General features: G+C 46.8%; 2 protein-coding genes and 1 long non-coding RNA gene across 7 annotated transcripts; all 3 read left to right on the top strand.

Moving 5' to 3' along the window:
• Window positions 1-5,847: 5,847 nt before the first annotated feature.
• Window positions 5,848-9,069, top strand: LOC309702152 (uncharacterized protein). Of its 4 annotated transcripts, none has more exons than XM_082526594.1 (7): window positions 5,848-5,972; window positions 6,654-6,729; window positions 6,835-6,903; window positions 6,987-7,097; window positions 7,182-7,218; window positions 7,493-7,569; window positions 7,668-9,069. In XM_082526594.1, the coding sequence occupies exons 1-7, from the start codon at window positions 5,958-5,960 to the stop codon at window positions 7,682-7,684; spliced, it is 402 nt and encodes a 133-aa protein (XP_082382720.1). In that variant the 5' UTR covers window positions 5,848-5,957; the 3' UTR covers window positions 7,685-9,069. The 4 variants fall into 4 exon arrangements, 3 of the variants coding, with proteins under 3 accessions (XP_082382720.1, XP_082382721.1, XP_082382719.1); XM_082526595.1 differs by having other exon boundaries at window positions 5,896-6,277; XR_014275390.1 differs by lacking the exon at window positions 5,848-5,972 and having other exon boundaries at window positions 6,284-6,729; window positions 7,668-8,266; window positions 8,311-9,069.
• A 4,781-nt stretch (window positions 9,070-13,850) lies between these two features.
• mogat3a (monoacylglycerol O-acyltransferase 3a) lies at window positions 13,851-19,740 on the top strand. 2 transcript variants are annotated; one of them, XM_082528204.1, is made up of 9 exons: window positions 13,854-14,119; window positions 14,592-14,770; window positions 14,928-14,988; window positions 15,067-15,210; window positions 17,243-17,373; window positions 17,598-17,641; window positions 17,720-17,810; window positions 18,055-18,163; window positions 19,232-19,740. In XM_082528204.1, the coding sequence occupies exons 1-9, from the start codon at window positions 14,026-14,028 to the stop codon at window positions 19,384-19,386; spliced, it is 1,008 nt and encodes a 335-aa protein (XP_082384330.1). In that variant the 5' UTR covers window positions 13,854-14,025; the 3' UTR covers window positions 19,387-19,740. The 2 variants fall into 2 exon arrangements, with proteins under 2 accessions (XP_082384329.1, XP_082384330.1); XM_082528203.1 differs by having other exon boundaries at window positions 13,851-14,119; window positions 14,928-15,210.
• LOC309703415 lies at window positions 14,129-14,571 on the top strand. The gene is made up of 2 exons (XR_014275893.1): window positions 14,129-14,368; window positions 14,481-14,571. It is a non-coding gene; the product is annotated as an uncharacterized lncRNA (long non-coding RNA).
• Window positions 19,741-20,353: the final 613 nt, after the last annotated feature.

Raw genomic sequence — 20,353 nt, 5'->3', positions numbered from 1 at the left:
GGTGATGCTATCAATGTAGAAACAGTCTTGGTCCTCATCTGTGTCCATAGTTGACATTTCTATGTTCTCTCTCACAGTGTGTACTGATTTGAGGTGGGCTTTTGTCTGCGAAGGGAGTCTTGACCTGCATGCTCTCGCAAAATGGTTCATTTTCTTGCATTTTGCACATTGCTTCCCTTTTGCTGGGCAGGTGTCTTTATTACTGTGTTGTCCGGCACAATAGCTGCACGTTTTTAGTGTTGCATTAGCGTGTTCTTTTGGTCTCACGCTTCTTGTTTGATATTCTTGTCTGTGTGATTTCCTGCCGATGGCGTGCACAGTTTCTTGGCCCCTGGAGTGACCCATAGTTTTTAGCTGTTGCTTTGCTAGCTCGTGTGATCGTGCTATATCTATAGCTTTCTCTAGCGTGAGCTCTGCGCCTTGGCTGAGTAGCTTTTCTCGGACGTGTGGCGAGTTAGTGGCAAATACAATGCGATCCCTGACCATTTCATCTGTATTTGGGTACCCACAGTCTTTAGCAAGCAGTTTCAGCTCTGTAATAAACTGTTCAAATGTCTCATTTTCACCCTGCATCTTTTCATGGAACTTATATCGGGCGTAGATTGGGTTAGCTTTCGGTATGATGTAATCAGTGTACTTATCGTAGTACGTCTGAAGCTTTCGGGAGTCGTCTGCGGTGAGCGTCCACGTGTTGTAGACGTCCCGTCCTTTCTCACCGACCCATAGAAGAAGGTAGCTGCATTTATCTGCCTCCTCCTTCCCCCGAAGAGGACCAGCGAACATTAGCTCGGCGTGCTGCTTGAAACGCCGCCATGCCTCGGGCAGGTTGCTGGAGTCCCAATCCATACGCGGTGTGGGAACGCCGTAAGCCTCCATGTCTGCGCTGTCCGACGGCGAGGGATTGCGTAGAATCCCACTTCTGACACCATGTTTTGTTTTTGTCTATATACCGAGCTTCTTACTAACTGCACGCACACACCAATCTCTGCTCCGATTCCACTTTATTTCGTCTACCTCTCCATTTCCTCTGGAGCTTCTTGCTCGCGAGTGAATTGCACACATTGCAGCAACACAGTGCCATCTAGTGGCTGATACACACATGAGTCAACATGTTACACTCACCACCTGATGTAACAACCCTGGTTATTGTGGTATGGCACCAGTAGGGGGTGCTGTCCTACTATTGTGGTAGTTGGGGAGACTGTTCTGTTTAACTGCCTGGTCTCCGAGTTGTCCGGCTAACATCCACACCACATGCCCGCGGGACCTGCTAGCCACTCCTTCCTTGCCAGACTGCCGTTACACTGCCTGCAGAGTAAGCCACATCAGATGAGACTGCTTTGTTTGTCCACATCCTCGGTTTCTCAGCTAATCAACCATCTCTGTCTGTTCCAGAGAGCCACGCTCGAGTTTCCCACACCTCGATTATTCCCCTGTGAATAGTTAGTAGCTGTGACATTCTGTGCACATCTCCCCACATAAACTCTCCTCATCTGTATTTTGTGAATAAAGTCTGTGTACACGTTAAAAACTGCATTTCATAGGTCCACGTGCACGTGCTGGCCTCTGGGCCCGCCTTGACAGGCGAGCTGCAGAGAGGCATGTAGGACTGCAACTCTTCTTCACCGTCCCAACTCTGGATAGTCACGCTTTGACAGGTTACTGAATTTACGTAGCGAGTGGTCAGTAAACATCTTACCTCTGCTGGATCAGGTGGACCCTACGCAGTTGGCATCTAAGCCACAAAGGGGGTGAAATGAAAGAAGATGCAGCGCTGCTTTCAGTTGATACCGTTGCACATCAGTTACGACAAACAGATGCTCAGGTAAGAGTTGTATTTGTTGGTTTGACTTCAGCTTTGAGGACAATGAGGACACAGGTTTTATTGCAGCACTTAATTAAGACGAGGCTAACTCCAGGGCTGATTCACTGGATCAGATTTATTACTGATCGTCCACAGAAAGTTTGTATGAATCATGTTTTATCTAAAGAAATCATTGTAAGCGCTGGAGCGTGTGTCAAGGGTGTGTCTGATTAACACCTGACACAGAGCGAATCAGCTACGAGCTAAGCTAAGCTGGCCAATCCCCAAATACACAGAGAGTGTGGTTTGGCTGAAGCGAGTGGAGATCACACAAGGGAACAAGAAGTGATGAGTTTTCAATTAAAGTTGCTACACAGATCAGCAAAAACACCACTGTTCGTGGGAACAGGAAGTGATACTCAACACCAAGTGACAACGCCATTCACTTTTTCTATGTGCAAAAAATATATAAAGTAATAAACAGCAGTATCTCCCATGTGCTCTGGTGAAATGCTGATGTCAGTGTGGTGTCATGACTCACCTGATACAGCCTGTCTCTAATCAGTGCAAATGTCAGCTCTACGTCACTTGGTCGAACGCTGATCGTAGGGTGTCATCACAAGAGTCCTCTAGTGGGAAATCCACAGCTTGTTGCAGACTGGTGCCCATCCTTACCTCTGAGAAACCTGGCCTCTCTCTGATTGGCTATAAACGTTCCTCTAGCTGTTTCTGTTCAGTACCACTGACTTTTACAGCCTTTTATCAGCAATGCTGCTTCCATCAAGTTCAAAATGAGCTCACAGTTTAAATATTTGACATATTTTCTGTTCTACTGTGAATAAAATGTGGCTTTGATGATTTATAAATCACTGTATTCTGTTTGTATTCACATTTTTACAAAGCCTCCTAGTGTCACGGTCTGTGGGGGGGCAGACGGTGTGGAGGACCCAGGTGTGGACACAGGCGGGAGGCGGAGCTAATTCTAACCAAAGGCGAGCGTTTGTTTTGAGCTGATAAATCAAAACTATTGCACTGTGACTAGACTGCTATGGACTGACTATGAAACTATAGATTAACTATGATTTCGATGATGGGGAACGATACACACTGGACGTGATGAGGAACGAATGGAAACACTCAGAATAAATACACAGGAGGTGAGGAGGGGACACAGCTGACACAAATTAACATGATCACACCACAGGAGAAAGTAGAAACAAAACAATGAGCTCTTCAAAATAAAACAGGAAACATGGAGACTTAAACCAGACGTGAAACACATGACAAGAAACCAAACAGAAAAACAAGGAGACAGATGACAAAAACAACTTGACCTCAACTAAAACCTAAATAAGAATAACCCTCAATCACAAACCTAACACGAGAAGCTCAGCAATCCAAAATAAAATTCAAAAGGCCCAGCCTGTGACACCTAGAAACACCTGCTTTGTTTCTGGTAACAGATCGTTGTTTACAATTAGCCCTGTTGCAGAAGCCAGGGTAAAGCTGGTCCTCACCTAGCAGGTTTCTCCCAGTCAAGGTGCCAAACTCTTTGTTGCTCTCACTGACGCCTGCAGCCGTCCTGCACCTGTCAGGACTCGTCCTGAACTATTTTCAGCTCTAAACGAGCAGCTTTTATCCCACAGTTTCACTCACACTGCATCTCTCACGCACACACATGAATGTTGTAAAAACAACCTGTTCAGCACACTGAGAGTCACCTCACACATTTTTAATTCCCCCTTTATCCACAGAGGCTCAGCAGGAAACGTTACAAAAAGGGAAGTAAAGCCTAAAAGCTCTCGGAGCAAAAGAACTTTAAGAACTTTAAGTGCTTTAAGTACTTTAAGTGCAATGGAGCCTCATCAGGGATCAGTCTTAACACACACAATGTCAGCTGTGACCAGGATCTGTATTTACTGCAAGCTGTTTGTTGTCACACCTTCTCTCCAGCTCCACGTGATGAGCTGCAGAGTCAGAGATCCAGATGTTGTCCACAGAGAGAGGACACGTTTCAGTGAGCTGTGCAACCGCTCATATCTTCAGTCGTTGTGTTTTTGTGGTTCAGAACTGCTCAGTCACACACAGAGAAACGAGCTTCCTCCATTCTTCATGAACACCAGCGAATGCTCCAGGAGCAAAAATATTCAGTTCATCCATCCACTTCTGCTTATCCGGGGCCGGGTCGCGGGGGCAGCAGCCCAAGCAGAGAGGCCCAGACCTCCCTCTCCCCAGCCACCTCCTCCAGCTTATCTGGGGGAACACCAAGGCGTTCCCAGGCCAGCCGAGAGATATAATCTCTCCAGCGTGTCCTGGGTCTGCCCCGGGGCCTCGTCCCGGTGGGACATGCCCAGAACACCTCACCCAGGAGGCGCCCAGGAGGCATCCTTGTCAGATGCCCGAACCACCTCAGCTGGCTCCTTCCAATGTGGAGGAACAGCGGCTCTACTCTGAGCCCCTGCTGGACGCCCGAACTCCTCACTTCTATCTCTAAGGTAGAGCATCTGCATCACTCCAGCTGCAGCACCAATCTGTCTGTCAGTCTCCCGTCACTCGTGAACAAGACGGATACTTAAACACCCGCGCTTGGGACAGGAACTCGTCCCCGGCCCGGACTGGGCACTCCACTCTTTTCCAGCTGAGGACCATGGCCTCAGATTTGGAGCTGCTGATTCTCATTCCCAGCGCTTCACACTCGGCTGCAAACCGTTCCCGTGTGAAGCCACCAGAAACACATCATATGTGATAATGTAAACAGAATTGGTCCTGCCACTGAACCCTGCAGAGCTCCATAAGTAACCTCAGCGTGTGAAGAGGACTCTCCTTTCACATGATAGATGTTAGATAGATATGATTGCACTGAAGGCTCCACTGGGGTCTAGCCGGACAAACACACACAGTGTGATGAAACAAAGAGCACGTCTGCAAACAGACACCATGGAAACTGTGTGTAAATATTTATCACATCCAGATGTTTGCACTGACACAGTGAGCAGATCCAAACCATCTGCTGCTGTAAGGTACACTCATCAGGAAACCAGACCTCGGGTCCACTCAGAGCCTGTGTCTGTGACCTTTAGCGCGTCTGTAGAGTTCACAGTGATTCTGACTCCTCGCTGCTTTACAAGACGCAGCTTTTATCTGACTAATGATGACAGATCCATCAACACAAAACTTTCTCTTTACTGCAGTGGGCTAAATGTCCACTGAAAGGGCAAAGTCACTCGCTGATATTTTTAACTCTGTGAAAGAGCGCTGGCTCATTCAGGGTAAGGTGTGGCGCGGTGTGGCTCAGCTGCAGGGCAGGGGTGGAGCAGTGGGTAGGGTGTGATGTCAGGGAGGCGGACTCGCACGCGTGGCCCCATTATCTATTCATGTGTCGCCTGATAAAGATGTTGCTGCGACCTGAGGAGAGGGTGTGGTGTGTGTGCTACAGAAGCAGGGCAGGTGGAAAGCCAGCCAATGAAAAACGTGCTGTTGTCGGCTCATTCACCGCCACAAAGCACTTTTAGCAACTTTAAGAGTCTAAATACTTCTTTAAGCACTTTTTGAAACAGACCAACACAAACTAGCCATCCATCAGTAATGGTGATAGGCTCACTCATACTTCACAGGAAGTGATCTCATCTTGGCGCTCTACCGTTTGTGGCATCCTGCAGAAGTCTTGGACCAACATGTTTGTTTTGATATAAAAGGAGTCTAAGAATTTCTGTGTGATCTCAGTCTGAACAGGTGAAACTAGTTATTCCTGACAGGTTTGCACCTTTACCTGAGTGTGTAACAAAACACTCTCTTCAGTCAGCATCACCTTTAGTCCCCACTGCTAGGAGCACCTGGACAGCTGGACACAGGTAGAGTTGGCCCATGTTGTCTCCTTCCTGTCATTAAAGGTCTCTCAGAGACAACAATTTACACCTTTTATGACAATAAAGCTTCAGTTAAACAGTCACACTGCATCTGTTAGTGCCAGAGCTCTGCCCAGACAATAACAGTCCTTCCAAGGAACTCTTTGCCCCTCCCACTTTGCTGATGTAATGTGATGACTCAGGAGTGTTCCTCATCTTAAAGTGGAGCGCAAAAGTATAAAAGAGGTCATAGCGTGCAGGGTCACTCATTCGATCACTTCACACCGTGACAGCAAGGAGACGACAACATGGACGGTCTGCAGGTGAGTGCTGGGCAGGTGACGATGGCAGGAAGCCTGAATAAGTCTGAGAGCAGAAGAAAGCGCACACAAGGACAAGCATGTACAGCTTTAAGAGAGGAGTGCCAGCTCACTGAAGATACATGAAGTCAGAGGAGGAGGAAGGTGAAGGGTTAAAGGAGTCCTGAGATGAAGACTTTTCTCTGATTTTACGACTGACTGCAGATTTAAACACGTTTAATGCAGTTCAGACTTCTTCACTCTCTGGAAGTCCATGACAGGAGGTGCCTGGTCTGTGGTTTTTGCTCTGCGCTGGTCTGATATGGTCTGTGAGTATTTGTGACTCCTCAGATCAGATCAGCTTGTTCTGGCTCGTTTTTTGCTGATACGTGCAGAGGGGTGGAGCCGCATTCTCAGGAATCCACATTTGTTGAACTTTGTTTCTGTCTCCTAGCAACAGGGTTTGAACTGATTGTTTACAGATTAAGATTAGGTGAACATGTGTCTAAAGTTGGATCGCTGAATCTGGTTTCTATCCAGGTGTGTTTGTTACCTTACAGGACAGAGCAGATTGGGCTAATAGAAAGGACTTTAGCTTCAGGTATACTCAGGGTATAGCTTCAGTATAGCTCAGGCAGGTGCGCTATAGTTATGCCCTTCTTACCTGACACTTTGTTGTCCAACTGTCTATGTGTCTTATCCCAGGTGAGCATTGCATGTCTGCTGGTGAAGATGACCTTTGTACAAGGGGTTGCAGGGAGCTGTCCCACCTGTGCACCAGGTAAGGAGTCCTAATGTGTGTTCTCCTGCAGCTGAAGCTTTGACTCAAACAGATCTACCTGTGCACACCTGCGCATGTCTCTTAGCTCATGTGTGTGTCTCTCAGGTTTCTTCCTAGTGAAGAACTGCTCCAAGACTGTAGGGATCGGGTGCAAAGACTGTACTGATTGCTCGGGTAAGAACACTTTCAGTAAAAGGGCTGGACTTACCTATTTGCAATCAGTCACTGCTTAATTTGTCCTCCTATGTGTCCTCCAGCTTTACATCGGGACACTCTATCTGAGTGCACGCAGTGGACTGATGCTGTGTGCGGGAACCAAACTGTGACCACGGTGACAGTCACCACGGTGACCACTGCTGGACCTCCTGGTAGGCTCACCTGTTCATCCTTCTTCTTCACACGGCTTGAGAGGAACCTGAAGTTCTTATCACTGTCCTTTTTCTCGTCCACAGTCTTCCCTGGTGAAATGTGGATCATCCTAAGTGTGATGTAAGGATAACTCTCCTGTAATTATTAAGTGGCCTCTAATCACTTTTTAATCAATCAGTCAACACTCTGTGATGAGCTGTTCATCTGTTATTGATTCCTTTCTTCATCTGATCCTTTTAACCTACTAGTGCTCAGTGTTTTCTCTTCCTGTTTGTGTTTTTGTATTAAACGGATGAAGGCTTCTGATTGGATGTTTAGCTGGACTTAGTTTTATCTGCATTACAATTGGTTCTTTTTTGAAGGGGTGGAGCTAACTGTGTTTCTATATCTGCAGATCAGTGTCTGTGTTCCTGGTTCTGGTGCTCGCTCTGGTTCTCTCAATGCTATCCCAGCGGTACAAGCAAAAGAAAGGTAACAATCTCCACAATCTCCACCCCCTCAAACATCCACCTGCCCCTCAGGTAACAGGCCCTCTGACCATGTGACTCACCTGCTTGTTTCTTCTGCAGCTTTGTACCTGCCCTGAATGAAAGCAAGTCATTCTGAATGCCTCTCAGCACCAACGTCTTAGGGACAAGCCACTGTCCATGATGGCCAAAGCAGCAGATCCAGCTCTCAGAAACCAGAAACGTGGAGTCCAGGTCCAGGGCAGGTTTAGAGTCCAGGTCCTGGGTGGATTAAAGACCAGGTCCAGGCCGGGCTCATGAGTCCAGGTCCAGGTCGAGCTCATCATTCCAGGTCCTGAGTGGATCAGAGTCCAGGTCCTGGGTGGGATTAAAGTCCAGGTCCTGTCCGGGGTCAGAGTCCACCTGTAGACTGGTTTGATCCACCCATTATACTTCACATCCAGGCCACCCTATAAGAATACAAATGTAGACCAGGTGTAGACTAGGTGTAGTTCAGGTGTGAAGTAAGGTTAGATTCCAGGTGTAAGACAGGTGTAGACTAGTTGTAGCCAGATGTGGCGTAACTGTAGACTAGACGTAGTCCAAGTCCTAGGAAGAATTTAATTTCAGGTGAAGTCTGGGTCCACTTCATTAACACGTAGCCCAGGTGTAGCTCAGATGTAGCTCACACATAGACCAGGTGCAGCTCAGGTGTAGAGAAAGTGCAGCTCGGATGTAGCTCACACATAGACCAGGTGTAGCTCAGGTGTAGAGAAAGTGTAGCTCGGGTGTAGCTCACACATAGACCAGGTGTAGCTCAGGTGTAGAGAAAGTGCAGCTCGGGTGTAGCTCACACATAGACCAGGTGTAGCTCAGGTGTAGAGAAAGTGTAGCTCGGGTGTAGCTCACACATAGACCAGGTGTAGCTCAGGTGTAGAGAAAGTGTAGCTCGGGTGTAGCTCACACATAGACCAGGTGTAGCTCAGGTGTAGAGAAAGTGCAGCTCGGGTGTAGCTCACACATAGACCAGGTGTAGCTTGGGTCTATAAAATAAGTCTGTAATTTGTCACAGCTCACCCAGAACCCCCCCACCCCCCCACCCCCACCCCCCACCCCAGCATCCTCCCGATCAGCTGTTTCATTTCCTATATGTCCCATAATGCAACTTTACCTCTGCAGAGGCGACAAGCTGAGAGTAACGTGTGTAAAATCAGTGGAATGACCTTTAACCCTTTCACTGTGAGTGTGAGATGTCTGGATGAGCTATTTCAGTCAGTAGTGATGCTTATTTATTGATTCTGGATCAATAAATCTGATCACCTCTGTAAACTGAACGTGTTGTAAACCTAAATCTCTTTTAAATGTTGAAGTCATTCATGTACTTGTGTGCTCCTGTTTATTCAGAAATCTGTGACAGTTTTATACTTTAAACTTTCTTTGGTACTTCAGGTGTGTATTAGATAATCTGCTGTATGAACAGAGTGTGTGTTTGTATCACATAATAAACTCTAAACTAAAAACATAATGACTCTCGCCATGGATTCATCTGTTTTATTGTAAGCTAGGAGGTTGTAATGTGACGGTACAGGCTCACAGAAGAAGATTTACTGTTTCCAGGATTAATTTACTCCCACAGATGTAATATTATCTACAGCTACTCTTAGTACCATTGATGTTAAGTTAGACTCTTTTTCTCCAATTGATCTTTCTGAGTTAACTTCAATAATTACTTCCTCCAAACCTTCAACGTGTCTTTTAGACCCCATTCCTACAAAACTGCTCAAAGAAGTCCTGCCATTAATTAATTCTTCGATCTTAAATATGATCAACCTATCTCTAATGATCGGCTATGTACCACAGGCCTTCAAGCTGGCTGTAGTTAAACCTTTACTCAAAAAGCATCTCTAGACCCAGCAGTCTTAGCTAATTATAGGCCAATCTCCAACCTTCCTTTCATATCAAACATCCTTGAAAGAGTAGTTGTCAAACAGCTAACAGATCATCTGCAGAGGTTTATTTGAAGAGTTTCAGTCAGGTTTCAGAGCTCATCACAGCACAGAAACAGCTTTAGTGAAGGTTACAAATGATCTTCTTATGGCCTCTGACAGTGGACTCATCTCTGTGCTTGTCCTGCTAGACCTCAGTGCAGCGTTCGATACTGTCGACCATAATATCCTATTAGAGCGATTAGAACATGCTGTAGGTATTACAGGTACTGTGCTGCAGTGGTTTGTATCATATCTATCTAATAGTCTCCAGTTTGTGCATGTAAATGGAGAGTCCTCTTCACACACTGAGGTTAATTATGGAGTTCCACAGGGTTCAGTGCTAGGACCAATTCTGTTTACATTATACATGCTTCCCTTAGGCAGCATCATTAGAAGACATAGCATACATTTACACTGCTATGCAGATGACACCCAGCTCTATCTGTGCATGAAGCCAGATAACACACACCAATTAGTTAAACTGCAGGAATGTCTTAAAGACATAAAGACCTGGATGGCTGCTAACTTTCTGCTTCTTAATTCTCAGCAACCATCTTTTATGAACTCTCTTAACAAGGTCAAGCAGAAAAATCAAGATGATTGAAGGTTTTTTATGATGAGGTGATAGCTTATCAGTTATCATCTCCTCGATTGATCATCTTAAAACTAATAAATCTCCTGGAACTGATGGTTAGCAACCTTTCTCTGAAGAGCTAGCTCCATTACTGCTAGACATTATATTAGAGAGGATTGGAAAAGGCTCTTTATCTCCTGCACTAACAGAAGACATAATCCCCACACCTAATGTGGTTATTGATAACTGGAGACCTAATTGAATGCAGACGACAACATTTTTGCCTCAACACTGGCTTTTCTGGAGCCGATCATTGATGAAACCCAATCTGGTTTCATGAAAAACTCACTGTAATCAACATTTCTATGCCCTGGTGATAACCTAATCCTTTGCCTGGACTTTTAGAAGGTCTTTGATATGTTAGAACTTTATATTTCAAAGCATTGAAAATGTTGGCTCTGGTGACTTCTTCTGTCAAGCTGTTAAAACATTGCATTTTACAGGCTCCATAAGATTAAGACGGTGAACATCCCCATGATTCAAGCTGAGTCGGGGGAGGAGATCAAGACTTCCACTGCTTTAATAAAGACAATGGATTTAAAACAACATCCACTCCATCCATTCTCTTATCTTCATCAGGGTTGGAGGGGGGCTATCCCAGGTGTGATAGGGCGAGAGGTGAGGTAGACCATGGACAGCTCACCAGCCTATCACAGGACAAACAGTGAGACAGACAACCATCTGCATGGCAATGTTCCCTCTAAGCTGCGCACTGCCGGCACGGTCTCTGCACACAGAAAATCTGCGTCGCGCACAAAAAAAAAAAATCTAACCTGAATTGAAATTAAAGTAAATACGTTAACAATTCAGTTTTGCAGTGTTAGTCAGTGACTGGCTGCTCCCGTGTGGGATCAGAACGATGCCACCTTATCCCACAGTCCAGACATGGCATTTAGTCGTTTAGGAAGGGGGGAAGTTTTAGGAGTGACGGCGTGTTTTGAGATGTGAGAGACTTGAGACGTTTAGCGCAAATCTTGTGTAGTTAGTGTGTAGTTAGAGTGTAGTTAGTGTGTAGTTAGTGTGTAGTTAGTGTGTAGTCAGTAGTTTTGTTGTGTGTGTCAGAACAATGAGGCGACTGCTGAGTGTTACAGGTGTTACAGCAGTGATACATCTGCTGCTGTCAGGCCTGCAGGTATCAGGCTGTTGTTCTCCTTCATCTCATAGTGGACACAAATTATTTTTTGGAGCGGCACAAATAATTTGTGTGGCATCAAATTAGATGCAGAACAGCTGATTGTTCTGTAAATAGTTTGAAATGTTTATTTAAAAAACACCTTGGCTGCATTTTTAGGTAAACAGCTGCAAAACACTTTGTTGTTTGCATAACTCAGTTACTTTTTTGAAGAAGTAACTATATAATTAACTGCCCAACATTGGTCATTATTTACTGTATGTTGCAGACAGAGTTACAGACTCTCTCCCAGACCACAGACTCAGAATACAAGTCAGAGCTTTATTAAGAAAATATATATTTTTTTTTTTTACTTCCAATAGTGTTAACATGCTACAGGTCATGGACAAGATTTTATTTTTCGTTGTAAGTGGGCTAAAGCACTTAATTAAAAGTAGTGTAACGTGAATGCTGTAATTTGATTACTTTAATAAACATGTAACTTGGATGGATTGGATGCTGGCGTGACCACAGTGCACACGTCTGCTGTTGCTCACAGTGGTCCAAGGGCCGCTCAGGGAGTTTGTGTGTTCGCGCAGACACGTGAAACATTACAGGGAACACTGCTCACGGGTAATATAAACCAACTAACCAAGCCCACTAACTGTGGGAGAAAACCAGAGTAGCCACTGCAAACGCAGCCGGACTGTGGGTCTGAACCAGGACCTTCTTGCTGTGGGGCAGCAGTGCTAACCACAGCACCACCGAGCTGTCGACCCAGACTTTAAGAAACTAGGAAAAGTATGATTACAGCTCGGTACTGCTTCTTCTTTGTGTTGACAGGTTGAACACAGCAACCACCAGCAGCATGCACGTGGTGTGTGCGGGTGTCTGCCTCTCACAGTGATTCTCCTCGCGTGTGATCTTGTAACATCGGGAGTCCAAACACTAAGACACTAACTGATACGATCACCATAGAAACGTGAAATCACTTAGTTCACGTTCCATGTTAGACTGTTGTAAGCGTCACACCCTCCAGTTTCAGTTTACTGAGCGAATTGATAAACATCTGTAACCACCAACAACTCTCAGTAAAGACTAATAACGAAACGAAGCAGCAGCAGGAGGCGTTGTTGCGGCAACCAAACAAATAGCGTTACCGTGGTAACAGCAACGTCACTCGGAGAGTTTCTGCTGACGTGCGCGTCATCAGCCCTGTGCGCAGAGGTGAGAGGTCACGTGTCTGACTCACCCGGATGAACCTCGTTGATCACCGATGTCAGAGACTTATTATTAGGACTTAAAGTATTCACTAATAAGAACATGACGATAGGTAACACCGCAATAAAGGACAAACAATTTAATAATAAGTTCATCTCTAATACCTCTAATACTACAATGTACCTGCCTTCACATCTAAGGATGTTCTTTACTTTATGGACAATCTGGATTCTAACATCTCAGATGTTGTCATTTTGTAATAGTGCTACGTAAGTTTTTATTCATTTATGTAAGTGGAAGAATGCGTCTCCTATGTTTACCGTCTTCTTGAATTACTTTTGTCAATATTTTAAGTCACTTAAGCTTATTCCAAATATGAACCAAAAAACTGCTGTACTATAAATACTTGCTATTCTAATTTTCCTGCCTGTGTCAAAAGTAGTGATGGGACGTTCTGTATCGAGGCTTCGAAGCGTGTGTCAAGTAATGGAGGGGGCGTTTCCGCGAAGCGCGTATCGAGGCATGCTTCATTTATGGGAGGAGCTGAAAATGATGACGTCCGAAGCCTCGCTGCCCGGCTGTACCACGTGACTGGTTCAGGAAGCGGTTCGAACTTTGCCGCGAGCTATGACAGCGATATAAACCCCTCAGACCCCATTCAAAATGTGGGCGTTTGATGGAGAGTTAGAGACAGTTTAGAAAAAAAAGAAATCGCCTACGACCTGCCACAGTGGAGAAACTGTTGTTTTTAAATAAAAACCAATGATGTGTCCCCTAAACACTAATCACTGTCCTTGCCTCAATGTTACAAAAGCACAACCACTGTCCACACCTCACCTCACAGTATATGATCATTTCCATTTTAGGCATTTCCAAATGATCATTTTCCATACTGCCAGTATAAATATACACAGTACACTGCATCACTACAATATACATGTTTTACACACTCCTTTTGTTGTTGACATTTACAGGCTGTGTGCAAAATGCCACACTCTTCAAATTCATGCCAACTAATATTTTTACGTCCAGTAGGTGTCCTGCTAGAGCAAATGAAGCTTCAAGAAGCTTCGCGTTGGGGTGAACCAATTGGATGAAAAGCTTCAGTGCTTCATGGGGCTTCATCTGCCCATCACTAGTCAAAAGGTCTATGTTCCTTATTTCTTTACCCAAGAAACTTTTATTTTCTCCCTGTAAAGTTATAAAAAAGAAAAAGACTTATTATTAGGGCGTTTCATGTTTTAAATAAACTTTATTTAAAGTTTTTGAGCGTCCCCCTGGCGTGCACGCGCCTCCGCACATGCTCGTTCTCGCCGTGTGTCGTCACGTGCTGCGATTGGCTAAAAGGACACCACCCAGTGTACAGCACGCATGCGCAGTGTAGCAGGATAGGAGACCTCAGAGTTTTGAGTTCAGTGGCGCTTACTGCTTGCAGCAACAGCACGCGTACGGCTGACACACGCACACCTCCACAGACACCGGGAGCACGCACAGCTGCAGACCCGGCCGAGGAGCTCCACAGTCGGCATGAGGATCGAGTTCGCCCCGCTGAACGTCCCGCTGCGGAGGAGGCTGCAGACCGCCGCCGTCGTGCAGTGGATCTTCTCCTTCCTGGCGCTAGGTACAGTCACGTGACCTGCCGAGACACACGTAGAGACAGTGATTGATCAGTGTGATCAGGGTCGTTGATTAATCAGCACAGCGTGCAGTAGTATTGATCTGCAGTCACTCTCAGGCGAGTCCTCAGCAGCTTCAGCCTGTAGGTGGACCCTGCAGGTGGACCCTGCTGTGCTCCGCAGGTGTTTGCGTTTGGCTTCACTGTCCAATCAGAGGCACATCACAGGAAAACTGAAGGATTTCACGGCTTCAGGTGTTAAAAAGGATCCTCCCACTTCTACCTGTTCATTTGTATTCGGATGTTTTATGTGATGTTTGAGTTTATCTGATGTTACACACTCATTTTTATTTTCACCTGGTAAAAGGTTTAAAGAGGCGGAGCTTAGACACACACACCTGTTAGGTGTAGATCAGCCTGGTCACTCAGAGAGCACCTGAACGCCTCAGCTCAGCTGTCTGCCTCACCTGTCTCCCAGCTCAGTGCTGTTTGGCGGCCTTCGTCCTCCTCGCCTTCTCTGATTGGTGGATGGTGGCTCTGCTCTACGCTGGCTGGCTGTGGCTGGACTGGGACACACCCACCAATGGGGGTCGAAGGTCACAGTGGATGAGGAGGTGGAGTGTGTGGGAGCACTTCAGAGACTACTTCCCGCTGACGGTGAGCGATCCCTGAATATTGGTTACTGATCATTCATCAATCACTACTGATCAGCGATCGATCAGCGCTGCTGTTCGCTGATTGATTACCGATCAGTGATCAATCAATCGGTGATCGATCACTGATCGGTGATTGATCACTGCTGGTTTGTCTGCAGCTGCTGAAGACGGTCGACCTGGACCCGAAGAAGAACTACATCTTTGGATTCCACCCACATGGTAACAAACACACCTGTACACCTGCCCTTTTTAGTCCCGCCCCCTGGTGTGTGTCTCCATGCATGTGCCTGTCCTCAGGTGTGCTGGTGGCGGGGGCGTTTGGGAACTTCTGCACGGAGGCGACGGGTTTCTCTCACCTGTTTCCTGGACTCAAGCCTCACCTGCTGATGCTGCCGTTCTGGTTCCGAGTGCCGTTCTTCAGAGAATACATCATGTGTGGAGGTAAGGACCTGTGAGCTCAACTGTGCTGGTCATGTGACAGCGGTCTGTGTGCTGATTGGAGGACAGTCATGCTCTGTTAATGACGCTCCTTTAAACTCTACGCTCCTTGGACTCTTTGTCGCTGTGACCTCCTCCAGCTGTTGTAATCCAGCTGTGCTTTCATCACAGCGTCTCCATCGGGCTTCAGTTGCTCCATCAGCCCTTTGGACTCTGGGCTGCAGGTCAGCAGGGAGGAGGCTGACACAGGCTCTCTGATTGGCTGCCTGACCACACGCAGGGTCACATGGGTCGATGTGTCCCAGCTATCGAGCACCTGGTCGTGTGACTCCGGCTCGGCTCCTGTTGCCCCCTCGGTGCGTGCACCTGTGTCACCTCGGGTCAGACTCACCTGAGGGAGGAAGCGGGGTCATGTGACACCTGGTGGTCTAATGAGAAACTGCAGGATGGAGATTTAGAACATCGTCGTGAGGGTGTGACGAGCGCAGTGTTGATGGAGTGATGGGTGGAGCTGGTGTGTCAGGGTCTCACCTGTGAACCTGTGTATTCTCTGGACCGAAGGTTGATTCCATCTGGATCAGTAAGAGCTGCAGCAGGGATTCAGTCAGTGTTTTTATCTCTAACTAAACTGTTTCTGTTGTTTGATATCTGGTTGTACTTTTTTCTTCTTGTAAGAAACAAACATCTGCCTTTAGTCTGACAGGGCGGGTGATGGTTTTGGTCCTTTTCAGCCGACACCCGTACCAGCCCGAGGTCAGTGTTAGCGATGACGGGCCGATGGGGACTCCAGGCCTCGAGGGCCGGGGTCCTGCAGGTTTTAGATGTGTCCTTGATCCAACACAGCTAGGGCTGCTCGATTATGGCAAAAATGATTATCACGATTGTTTTCACTGAAACTGAGATCTCGATTATGTGACGATATTTATTTAACAATAACAATGTATTGAATAATGACTTTAAAGATTGTCAAAAAATAATATAAAATAGTGCAAATACTGATAACAGTGCAAATGTTTGCAATATAAAAATGAATGAAAAATGTAAACATCTGTGTTTAGTGAACTTTGCAGTGTTGCTCTGTGGTGCAGCTACACTGTAGCAAAGTTTACACACTGTGTCCACTTGATCCACGTCTGACTGAACCCATAATGTTTCCAACCACTGAAGGTTTTTACCTCTTTTCAACCAACAGCAGTCACTCTCCTCTCCAAATAACTTCTGCTCAGCTTTCCGAGCTTCCCTCGGGTCCTCTTAATCAGCGGTCCCCAACCCCCGGGCCTCGGACCGGTCCGTAAGTCGTTTGGTTCCGGGCCGCGAGAGTTGAGGCTCAGGTGTGAAATGTATAGTTTTTATCGATTTTCAGCGTTATTTTGTTATCGTTTTTATCGTTAACTCTGTTTTCCTGGGTCTTTTCAAGTGTGTTATGAATAAATCTTTTATTCGGTACTAGTTTTATTTTGTTGTATTTATCTGCGACACCTTAAAGGCCGGTCCATGAAAATATTATCGGGCATAAACCGGTCCGTGGCGCAAAAAAGGTTGGAGACCGCTGCTCTTAATTGTTGTGACACGTGTTCGAAATGCAGAGAGGTGCGCTCGATTTGCCACACGGAGCAGCGCGAGAGTAAAGCGGGAGGGAGGGGCTATTGGCTCAGTCATTTTTAATGATTGTTGAAAATTCGATTAATTGAGCAGCCCTAAACACGGCTGATTTAAAGGCTAAATGACTTCAACACGTACTGAAGCTCTCCAGAGGCTGGGAATGAACTACTCATGCCAGTCAGGTGTGGAGACCCACCGGCCCTCGAAGCCTGGAGTTCCCCAGCCCTGTCCTGGACGATGAACGTGGTGAAAGTCGATCTGATTGTCAGGTGGAAGGTTTTTGGCGGAGCGCTTTAACGGTGGTGTGGGGGGAGTGGTCTGAGCTCAGTTTCATCAGTCTGTAGGTCGCTGGTGTCTACATGGCCTCTATGCCTTGTGGTAACCATGGTAACAGGTGAGGGGAGGAGTCACTTGTCACCCGTGTCTCTGTCAGGTCTGGTGTCCAGCTCCAAGTCCAGTCTCTCGTACCTGGTGAGCCGTCCCGAAGGAGGGAATGTGGCCGTCGTCGCAGTGGGTGGAGCTTCCGAGGCTTTGGACGCTCGGCCCGGAGCTCTCACCTTACAGGTACGTGTAGTCCTGCTGTGACCGCGACTCGCAGCTCCACCCCATCGCGGTTACATCACTGATGTAGAAAGAGGAAGCTGTGTGGAAACACACCGCACTCAGTGACATCATCGGGTTATTAGCACAGTGAAACATGAGGTCAGAGGTCACAGGCTGGACTAACCACATTTTAAATTTTAAATTTTGCTTTTCCTCACCGAGCGCCGTCTCCGTCTGTTTTTCAGGTTCAAAACAGGAAGGGCTTCATCAAACTGGCTCTGAAACATGGGTGGGTGGAGCCTGTAAAGAGGGCGGGGCCGAGAGGGGCAGGACTATCACCTGACTGACTGTGTTTGTCTGTGTGCAGAGCTCAGCTGGTTCCCGTCTTCTCCTTTGGAGAGAACGAGCTGTTTGATCAGATTGAGAACCCGACCGGCTCCCCTCTGAGGAGGCTGCAGGTCAGAGGTCACACCCCACATCACCGTAGACGCTTCAGGGTAACCTGCTCGATAAAGGAAGCACAGGGGGCCCTCACAACCTTCTACAATCATTTACCACAGCTCTGATTGACCCTATAGCAGCCTCTCAGCGGCCACAAAGCTGATACACTGAATATAATCTATTCATCGCTGCACTTTTACAGCTGCTTGAAATGACTGTGTGGCTATTATGGGATACCAGTGTGTTATCCTGTGTCTACAGAACCGACTGCAGAGCATCATGGGAATAGCCATGCCTTTGTTTCATGCCCGAGGAGTTTTCCAGTACAGCTTCGGCCTGATACCCTACAGGAAGCCCATACGCACCATCGGTACGAGCACACAGCTTCAACCTGACCCTGACTCAGTGTTTATCCCAGCCTAATATAATGCTAACCTGATGCTGTTGCACTGTCGTTCCTCTAATATAGACTCAGAGCTAGCCTAATGGTAACTCCATCTGTGTCCCGTGTTGACTCAATGCTAACTTGATGCTATTGCACCGTCCTGCGCCTGGCGCGTCCTGCCATTGTTGCACACTTGTCCTTTATGTCGTCCTGTGTTGATTGTGTTGAACACTGTGTCGTTTCACTGTGTACTGTATGGTTAAAAGGACCATCAAGCCTCTTCACTTGACTTGCTGACCTTTATGGTGTTCATCTAATGCTAAACCACAGCTAACCAAGTGTACACCACACTGAGCACTAGGAGGGGATGGTGTTGGTCTGCTTTAGTCCCTTTGAGTCCGTATCAGCTCCCGTTCCTATCTCAGTTTTTAAACACCCTCTACCCTTTATCTCTGGCCCAGTGTCAGCCTGTGTCAGCCCCGTTGGCTGCTTGTTGGGTTTATCTAGGCACAAAGCTGCTGGAACACAAGCCCAAACTGCACAACCAAACTGACAAGACGGAGCTCTTTGTCCTTGTTAGCGAGGGACGTCAGCCCAGGCCTTCACCTGTCCTAATTGAATATGCAATTACAAATACATGTGGCATTGTTAAGCAGGTATACCTGAACAACATCAGTGTCTGTAGTCTGTGTGCGTGGGTGCAGCTGTTCCATAGATAGACATGTGACCTTTCAATGCACTTAAACTGTGTGTCTGCAGGACAGCAGAGTAGGCGTCTCGCTAAATGATCAGAACAGGAGGTTGCAATAGGTCATGTGTCAGATGAGCATCTAAAGGTCAGGACAGTTTCTAAAGCTCTGATGGAAATGATAACGTCGAGGCTGCTTCCTCGTCTCGTGGTACACAAGTGCACACAGAATCTCATCAGACCTAACAAGGATCTGATTGTTATCAGCATACGAGTGATGTATGTTTCTAAGCATAAAGGACGATATAAAAAATCAATTCCAACACTGCTGTCAGCCTCATGCCTCTCTCTGCCTCTGCCCTCAGTGGGGAAGCCCATCCCAGTGGTCCAGACTCCGAGTCCCAGCAGCGAGGACATCGAGAGTCTTCATAAAGTCTACCTGCAGAACCTCGCTGAGCTCTTCGAGCAACACAAACGCAGCTACGGCCTTGCTGACGACCAGCACCTCGCCTTCATCTGATGGAGCGCGTGAACATTGAACTATGAACTACATTCATGTAAACACCTGACCTGTGTGTGACTTGCATGTGATTTCACTATGAGTTGGATCTGCTTGCAGAGCCTGTTGACTTAAATTGGAAATTCCAAAGCTGCTATCAGGAAGCACTGATTACAATAGCAAAAGCTAACAGTGCTGGGAGGAGCCATGCATTTAAATAGGAGCTAACACACAGTGGGAAGCATTCTTGCAGGAATCTGCCTGTAATGGGCTTTGCTAACGTTAATGCTAATGGAGCTTTCATGGTACGTTTAAGGGTGTCATAAAGACTACTCTCGTGGGTTTATGTGCAATAAATCATGTAATAGGATCACAGGTAAATGGACTGGTTCTTATTTTGTGCTTTCCTGCTTCGAGCACTCCTAGCGATTTACACAATTCACCCACAGTCATACTCCGATGGATGCGTCAGAGAGCAACATGAGGTTACTGTCTTACTCGAGGATGTTTTGCATGCGGACCGGAGCAGACGAGGGTCGAACCACGAGCCCTCCGGTTAGTAGCTCTGCTCTAACCTGAGCTACAGCCACAGGTGTGGCAGCACAGGGGGTGGTGCAGTGTGAGTCAGAGCTGTTTGCCTATAAGCAGAGACCCTGGAGGACTGAAGCTGCAGATGCTGAAACATCTGGAAATAAACTGAAGCTACGTCTTTGAATTGTTTCCCTTGTTTAAAGTGTTTGGCATGGACGAGCTGAGCGTTGGAGGGTCTTCATGAGCTGTGACTGATGCTGAGCGTCTGCTCGGCAGCAGGTTATGTTGAGAGGGGACGCTCATGGGGATCTTCTGACCTGTGAATTTCCCCAGAGAGCCGAGGTTACCAGAGACATAAATAAATACACTTCACGATTCACATTGATCTGATTTGAATGATGCAATATTCAATAAATTCTGGTAATTGGATTCCACGAAAGCGTGTCAACAGGAAGCA

This window comes from Aulonocara stuartgranti, assembly GCF_965226115.1.
Source record: "Aulonocara stuartgranti genome assembly, chromosome: 3".
NCBI lineage: Eukaryota > Metazoa > Chordata > Actinopteri > Cichliformes > Cichlidae > Aulonocara > Aulonocara stuartgranti.
Note: the sequence above shows the minus strand (reverse complement) of the source record. Positions and strands in the feature narration are given on the sequence as shown.

Bases quoted from the DNA above. Each gene is read 5' to 3' on its own strand.
- LOC309702152 (XM_082526593.1), top strand. From the start codon at position 6,600: ATGCCCTTCTTACCTGACACTTTGTTGTCCAACTGTCTATGTGTCTTA. The intron at 6,730-6,834 runs GTAAGGAGTCCT...TGTGTCTCTCAG, and splicing joins CTGTCCCACCTGTGCACCAG to GTTTCTTCCTAGTGAAGAAC. The intron at 6,904-6,986 runs GTAAGAACACTT...TGTGTCCTCCAG, and splicing joins AGACTGTACTGATTGCTCGG to CTTTACATCGGGACACTCTA.
- mogat3a (XM_082528203.1), top strand. From the start codon at position 14,026: ATGAGGATCGAGTTCGCCCCGCTGAACGTCCCGCTGCGGAGGAGGCTG. The intron at 15,211-17,242 runs GTAAGGACCTGT...TGTCTCTGTCAG, and splicing joins AGAATACATCATGTGTGGAG to GTCTGGTGTCCAGCTCCAAG. The intron at 17,811-18,054 runs GTCAGAGGTCAC...CTGTGTCTACAG, and splicing joins CCCCTCTGAGGAGGCTGCAG to AACCGACTGCAGAGCATCAT.